This window comes from Lupinus angustifolius, chromosome LG03 (genome assembly GCF_001865875.1).
Source record: "Lupinus angustifolius cultivar Tanjil chromosome LG03, LupAngTanjil_v1.0, whole genome shotgun sequence".
NCBI lineage: Eukaryota > Viridiplantae > Streptophyta > Magnoliopsida > Fabales > Fabaceae > Lupinus > Lupinus angustifolius.
This window is the reverse complement of record NC_032011.1, coordinates 3016037-3024123: the sequence shown is the minus strand read 5'-3', so window position 1 is coordinate 3024123 and position 8087 is coordinate 3016037. Positions and strand designations below refer to the sequence as shown.

Here is an 8087-nt window from a genome sequence, read left to right as displayed (position 1 = left end):
CACCCTTTTCTAGGTAAAGAACTAATCTTTTTCGAGGTACATATATCTCCCAACAAATGTCGCACTCAGGAATCGAACATTTGACCTTTTAGTAGGACCTTACACCACTAGACCAACTAAGATTAACGAAAAGAAAATCTCAACATTTAGAAAGAGCATTCATAATAATATGTGATAGATATAACTATCCAACATAGAAATTGGAGGGCAATGGTCCACAACACCTCCATCTCAAAATATCAGGCAAGTCACAAGATATAACCCAACTAAAAACCACAACATTCTCAACCATAACACAAGTACCACTCACAATACCATGTTTTCAGGAAAATAAAAAAGAGCAATGGAATAACACACCATGCAACATCTAAAGATGTTTTCAAAAGCAACTTAAACAAAACAAGAACCCAAGTATGCAACAAGGCAAACTCCTTATTTGAAACACCGCTGCTAACATCTTAGCAGTAAAACATGACCTTCTTCACATTATCCCTCAAAGCAGGAAGAGGCCTCACAGCAGCATTGAGACCAGGTGCCCGAGTGCTACGAGTGGCACTCCCAGCCATTCCACGATTTGCAGCATAAGCACCGCTTGCCATTGACCCACTGTCGGAAGTCTCGGGTTCCATGTAGAACCGAGCTCGAAATGCAGCAAGGTGAGCATAATAGGCAGGAGGCACTGCAAAGAAGAGCACAACACAATTTGTCAGCTACAAATAGCAACATAAATGCAGATAAATCCAAACAATTTATCATATTCATCTGTTTTTCTGAAAAAAAAGACTCACCAATTGAAACAGACCGTGTACACCTTGCATAACTACAAACAAAAACAGAAAATCATCACAGGTATGTAGTGGAAAAATCAGAGGAAGCAACAGCAAACAAGCAAAAACATAGGGAAAACAGCACAACACAAATACTAACGTGTAGCACAGATTGTTGGTCAGAGTCTGCAAACCATCAGCAGAAAAATTGTTCTCGTCCCACAGAACATGGTAATGAGCAGGCCGGCTGGTACCCTGTAATATTTTCAAACATAATCAATTAAATGATTATTATTTTCTGGCAAAAGAGAAAATAAGAAAGGCAAAAAAATTCACCTGTAGTCCCGCATGACTGCAGAGATAGAAGTCAAATTCCGTGGGATGACAGATTTTGGAGTCTACCACGGTTCCTGCAAGGTTTCCAAGTAGTTTCAAATGCAGCAGGCTAGTGAAGAAAGGTAGTAAAAGTAAACAAACCATAAACTATAGAATGAGTACCAGGTAATATATTCCCACTCCTATCTATAGAACCCCTGTCATTATGGTTGTTTGCGAAGAGCCTTGTATGATGGCGCTTCTGAACCACCACAAAGGTCACAGGTGGCTGATAGTTAGGCTCAAGGGATGCACAAGCCTGAAAGTAAGCAAAAGCAAGATCGAAAAAGTATTAGCAACCCAGATCATACACATGATTTCGTAAATAAAAGCAAGCAGAACAGTGTTAATTCACCTTTCGAATAGCATCAAGCTCAAACAATAAAACTTGGTAAAACTGACCCTCGCTAACACCATCCCTACAAATATTATGTTACAAACATCAATATCTAAAATAAATCATCATGAACACAAACATCAAACACATAACAATACCTGTAAAATATGATTCGGGTTGGCTTCTGCCCAGTAGCCCTCCGGAAAGATATGAGGAGTTCCCTGCAAAAAATAATAAAATAAGATAAACTAGAAAACTAAAACTAATGCAAGTTTTGGCCCAACAAGCAAGGGACCCAAACATGTGCATTAATGAGCTCACATATGATGGAAGAAGTAGACAGAGCATACTTGATCATTCCTCCAGTTACAGTCCCTCTGACAGGATCTTGCCACTGCTTATATAGGTCCTGGATAAGCTCTTGCCTATGAGCTTGGGCACAAACCAGACCAGCATACTTGGTAACTTCAGGCCAATCTTGAGAAGCAACAACCTACGGTTCCGACATACATAATTAAAAAACAAGAATTAAATACTTCAAACTTGAAATGGTTGGACCTAATGCAAGTTCAGAAACATACAGCTGCAATAGAAGGACTGGAATCCTCTCCAGGATGTGGATGAGTCACATCAGCTCCAAAAATAATTGTGGGCCTGTCACTAACCAAGGGAATGCGTCGTGAAAGCGCATCAACAAGCACGGTGTTCCTTCCTCCAACCTTTACATTAATTTTCAAAGCAACATTTGCAAGGTACTGCTTGTTCATTTTAAATACGTGCTTCGTTAAACAGCATTGGGAAACAACCCCAAGATCTGTCTCACATATACGTTTGAGGTCACCTGCATAACAAATCAAAACATGCTAAGAGACATTTTCATTCTTCACCATGAAGGGGGGAAGAACATAAGACTAGTCGACGTATCAATACCATAAAGAGAGCCATTATTATCAGGCAAAATAACAATGAGCAGATCAAGATCCTGTCCCTGCAGTCTGTTCTTAGCATCAGAATGCCTATTTTTCAGAACCTTCTCCACTTGGTCAGGGCGAGCACTGAGTGCGGGAACTACTGGATCTAGATTGAATGCCTAATTACATTCAACAGAAATATCAAATACTGTAGAAAATGGTATACAAAAAAAAGTGTACAGAGATATGAAGTATTCATACCATGCCAGATATCTGACACATCTGGGCAAGTTCAAAACAAAAGCCCCGGGCAACACTATCTTGAACATTCCATGCAAAATTTATGCAGAACCAGTGATTGACTGTTCCCCCATTGACCATTTTCTATTAAGTCATGAAAAGCAAAAAAGATAATTTCAGATTTAATCAGCAAGTAGGACAACAGTTAACCTTCAAGGCATCACAAATTTAAAACATAATAATCAGAGTAAAAAATTGTAGTCAACAACATATCATGAGCGAAATACTGTCTATACTCTTTCAAGAGATAGACAACTTATGCATGTGTTCTTATGTATGTGTTTTGTGTATATGTGTACAATTATCTTGAAGTATTTATAATGTTTACCCAAAATATACAACTAATTAACACTACAGCAACTAATTTTTGTAAGAGAAGATAAAATAATCAGCATTGTCATGTAACTAATAACTTTGCGGGATAAAAAAGCAATGGTAGAGAAACTAAACAGTTTTCATTTCTGATGCACAATGGCAACTAATAGGGTAAAAAACCCAAAATCTATTCACCAATCCCAAAAACTCAGGTAAAATAAAATTAAAGCCTAGGATTTAGTGCAATAAAACATTATACAGTTATTGTAATCAAATGAATACTCAGACAAGGGAAATGACATAAAATGAACAATGTTATTTATTGTCTATGTATTCATTAAAAAATCACCTTATTCATCATATTCCATTGGCCAACCTGAGGCAAGCAATCTTTTTCTCTGCCTGTATCATGATATTTGAGCTGAAGGGAAACAAAATGTTATTTACCATGCTGTACAAATTCATATTTACAAATAAATGAAATTAATATAAAGCTGGACAAAGGGGGAAAATTACCCGAGGAGGAGGGAGAATGCGGGCTTCAACCTGAGCAAGTTTTTCACTAATTTTAATTCCAAACTCTTTGGCATATGGGTCCTCATGGTAGGCATTGTGATATACAGTCTGAAAAGAGAACACATAATGAATACGGGTGAAAGGCTAGATAAACTTACAATTGATGATCAAGAGCACACAAACGACAACTTATGAAACTAAATATAAAAACATGAATAGATCGTATATATCAAAAAATGAAAAATGCATGTAACAGGGAGCTTGAAAACATTCAGAGGACCTGCATAATATCACGCTCCCTCTCAACAGGACGCTGGCATGTGACTTTTAGCAAAGCAGTAATCTGCCTCTCATTCAACCTCTTCGAGTACCTTTGACCTTCTACAATCTTGCAAACCTACATTCCAGAATCCAGATAACCAATTAGCATAGGAACATCGACATTGTAGCACGAAAAGCTGAAGAGCCTATGAGAACATGTACCTCCATTGGCAAATAGTTTGGTCTCTGTGTATTGCCTACTTGCAAACAAGGCCATTGGGGATGTTTTATGATAAAACCATAAGTCTCAAAGAAATACTCCACAACAGATTTCATCGTTCCCCTTTCATCCACAGGGAATCTAAAATTATTGAGAACACAAATTCAGCAGAGCAGAATCTCTAAGTTGAATTAATAAAACATATTTTACACTACTCACGTCAACTCTCTTGTAGCCTGTGAAGTAAGGCCAGAGATACGGTATTTTCTTCTCATGTTTCCACGATGTGTTACTTCAACTTTTATACCCCTGAGTGCTTTTTTGATCTGTAGTTCAGAAACAAAAGGATGGAATAAACTTCTCCTTTCTCTAAAACCAATGTAGAAATGAAAAGCAAAATAGCAACTCCCATGTTTTCAACAGAATAAAATGAAAGATTATTCGATGCTACAATGCAAATGAAAACTTACTACATGTATTGACAGCAAAATAAGAGTATCTTAAAGCTTTAATTATAAGTGCACAAATGTTCAAATGAGTAATACACCAACTTTAGATAAAATTTATTTGATTCTGCCAAATGCAAATAAAAGATTACTTGGTGAGTGTGAGAGAGAGTGTGTGTGTATAATTTAAGCATGTACATATTGTCAAGAAAGGACACCATCAAAATATTTATAAGCATGTACATATTATCAAGAGAGGAACATCATCAAAATCTAACCTTCACACGATCAGAGTCAGACAGTGGTCGTTGAGTGAGATCCCTGTTCAGCAGTTGAGTTACGAAGTCAATTACTGGCAACGGCTCAATAAATGCAGTGGAGGACATATCTGCACATCCATAAGTTCAAAGTTATTATAAAACAAAATGGACTTGGAAGAAATTAAATTGAGTCAAGGAAAATGAAAGAGGTATACAAACAAATAGTATGCTGTCACATACCAATGTTCAGAGACAGTCCCATCTGAGTGGGGCGGATACTTTGATAGAAACCACGCCAACTTTCCAAACCCTCACCTAATGACTGCCTTCTACCAAGATCAGGGGAATAAAATGATCTTCCTACAGGACAATACCTACAACATCACCAATCCAGTTAGCAAAACCAGGTACGGCAATAGGAACCACGAGTGTAATAAACAGGAACCAAAAGGGCTATGCCAAGAACCTGGTAGTCGGGAGTTCACGCAGGACAATGTCAAGGACTTGCAGAGCTTCCTGAGGGGCATCAGTTTGCTTCCCTTGCAGAAAGAGACCTAAATGATGAAGGTCTGCCCGTGCAGCCATTTTTATCACAACCCTGAACTCCCTTTCTCTCCTATATTGAAATATAAACACAAGATTAACATGTAAACAAGGCTGAAATCAAATATTAATGAACAGTTGGTAATGAACATGAATGAAGTAAACCTCTGTGCTCCTGTTCCGTCATCTTCATCAATAAGAGAGACTCGAAACTCCTTTGACACAAAAGGAAGTGGACCAGCAGTATACAGGCTCTTGCGGCCATCATAAGCAGGGAGTCTCTTTCCTAGATGAGATTCACGATACAGCTTCACGAGTTGCTCCATCACAGCTCTGTTCACACCTCTTGAAGTTACTTCGGGAATAATTGTGACCTATAGAAACAAGAGCCGCTATAAGAGTGAGTGAAATCATTAGAAATTTTCAGTAACCATTAAAAATGGAACTTAACTTACATCATATTGATGCAAATCTTTATTAGGCAGCTCGGCAAAGAAGTGATTGGCCTTGACAATACATTTATGGCCATAGGTACCCTTTCCAGGACGAAGGGGAAACCTAATAGATGATTTGCTGGCAGGTGGACCAACAGGGGCTGGAGCAGGAACATCAGACACTTCTGATTGAACGGACAACTGCTCCATTTGTTGTTCCACTGGTAATTGTTCAGGTGCCTGCGAAGAAGATCCGACCTCAGCTGGTGTAGGCTGAGGAGTTACCCCAGCTTGGTATGGCACTGGGGTTGCTTGGTGCAGCTCGGGGTAAGGTGGCCTGGATGGGCCACCATATGAAGGTCCAGGTCCTGTGCCACGGCCAATTCCCATACCACCACCACGGCCACCACCACCATATCCACCACCACCATATTCACCACGACCACGGCCTCCTTGCTGAGGAGGCCCTCCCCTTCCTCTACCTTGTTGATAGTCAGGGGGACCACCATATTGTTGTTGGGGCATTCCACGACCACGCCCGTTACCACCATAACCACTTCCACGTCCTCCTTGAGATGCATAACCCCCACGTCCTCCTTGGGGTCCACCTGCCCCTCCAGCTGGTGGGGCATATTGTTGAGGGGGTGGGGCACTCCTTTCTGCAGCAGGACGTTGTTGAGACTCGGAGCTTTCACCCCCAGAAGGTGCTTCAGTTCTCCTCTTCCTCACCATGATGAAGATACTGTACACACATAATAAAAAGAGAAACATTACTATGTATGTGATTAATAACTCCTACACATTAAACTACACACTATTTTCAACACTTCCAAAGCAAATTAATAAAAATGAAAAGAAATATATGGTGAAACCAACATCAATAGTGAAATCACTTTGAACATAAGCTTTGTTTGGTACTTCCAAAGATATTCATCACCTTATAGATAAGGAACTAATCACTTTCGTGTTGTATGGCTGTCTCTCACACCACCACTATACCAGCGCTTTGTTAGTACTTCCAAGTTCGAATATAAGCAACATGTGTACACTTAAACAACATATTTTCTTAATCAAAATATATTCAAGATGACTACACACACATGTACTGAAATGGAAAAACATTACTACCCAAAAAACATATATATAAAAAATATCAAAGGATACACTCAATAAATATGTTTTAAATGAAGCACAACATTTACCATAACAATTTTTTAGAAATAAAAAATGAAGTGGTAAAGATACCACTGCTGAAGTGTATCTCAGTTAAAAAATGACCAATAGATTCACAGAACAAAAAGCTCAGAAGGAAATAAACAGAAAAGCACAAATCATAGTTCAAAAATACCAAAAAAATAAATTTTTGAAAAGACTTTACAACTTTACAACGTAGGAGAAACATAAAGTCTTTACTCCATACTAAACCCGGAGAAAGAAAACGCTTGAGGTAAAAAAAAATGTAAAAAAACGTTTATCATAAGCAAAGAATCAAAATTCAAATCAAAATCACTTACAATCTTCACACACATTGTAATAAAAACCCAAAAGTAGCAACAAAAACCATGTTAAAAATACTGAAACCAAAAATCAAAAACACCAAAAAACATAAATAAGAACTTCCGATCTGAAACCACAAAAGTATTTCAACTCATAGAACCACTAAAAAGCTACAAAACCTGGACACCAGAAAACGACAAAAGAACACAATAATCGGAAGAAAATCGTCAAACCCAGAAAACAGATCAGAGTGAAAACCACTCACAGAGACGTTTATAACAGTTCACACAAAGACGCTAGATCTTAAAAACCAAACCATAAAAAACCCACACAAAAAAACGAAGCACAAAGACAAAAAACCATAATCAGAAGAAAACCAAAAACTTTAGAACGAGAAAGTTATCATTTTTTCTACCTTAAAAGAGAGAGAAAAGGGAATAATCTGTTGTAGCTGTTGGAAGTGAGAATAAGAGAGGAGTTGAAGGAAAAAGAATGAAGAGAGAGAAAGTGTTTCTCTCACTAGGATTTGAGAGCAGAGAGAGAGAGAGAAGTGAAAGGGAAAGAGATGAAAGTGAAAAATATAAGAAGACAAGAGAAAGGATGTGATGTGTAAGAGAGTGGGAGGTTATAAAGATGAGGAAGTCCTATTATAATGACCATTATGTCCCTGCCCAACATATCCTCCACCATTCCCCCACATACTCTTAACATGTCTTTTAATGTAATATCTATCGATTCATTCATTTATATTACTTTTTTTTATAGAGTTAAAGATAATTAAATATTAATAATAAATGATATAACGAGTATATAAAATTTATACTTTGTTAAGACATACATTTGTTCTCTTTAACTTTTTATGTTTTTTTTCAAATTGCTTGACATTTTAGAAATTAAATTTCCAT

The 8087-nt window shown here is 37.8% G+C and overlaps 1 protein-coding gene across 1 annotated transcript; it reads right to left on the bottom strand.

Annotated features, from left to right (window-relative positions):
- LOC109343094 (protein argonaute 1-like) lies at nt 249-7755 on the bottom strand. The gene is made up of 22 exons (XM_019581232.1): nt 7598-7755; nt 5707-6427; nt 5417-5625; nt 5175-5324; nt 4949-5082; nt 4727-4836; nt 4222-4328; nt 4005-4143; nt 3802-3918; nt 3522-3629; nt 3355-3426; nt 2652-2774; nt 2410-2569; nt 2061-2320; nt 1830-1972; nt 1638-1700; nt 1498-1561; nt 1266-1401; nt 1104-1177; nt 928-1022; nt 789-820; nt 249-679 (listed from the first exon to the last, which is right to left on the bottom strand). The coding sequence occupies exons 2-22, from the start codon at nt 6415-6417 to the stop codon at nt 459-461; spliced, it is 3228 nt and encodes a 1075-aa protein (XP_019436777.1). The 5' UTR covers nt 6418-6427; nt 7598-7755; the 3' UTR covers nt 249-458.

Coding starts and splice junctions, on each gene's coding strand:
- LOC109343094 (XM_019581232.1), bottom strand. CDS start 6,417: ATGGTGAGGAAGAGGAGAACTGAAGCACCTTCTGGGGGTGAAAGCTCC. Junction 1,701..1,829: donor GTAACTGGAGGAATGATCAA/GTATGCTCTGTC, acceptor TATTTTTTGCAG/GGAACTCCTCATATCTTTCC. Junction 1,023..1,103: donor GCAGTCATGCGGGACTACAG/GTGAATTTTTTT, acceptor AAAATATTACAG/GGTACCAGCCGGCCTGCTCA.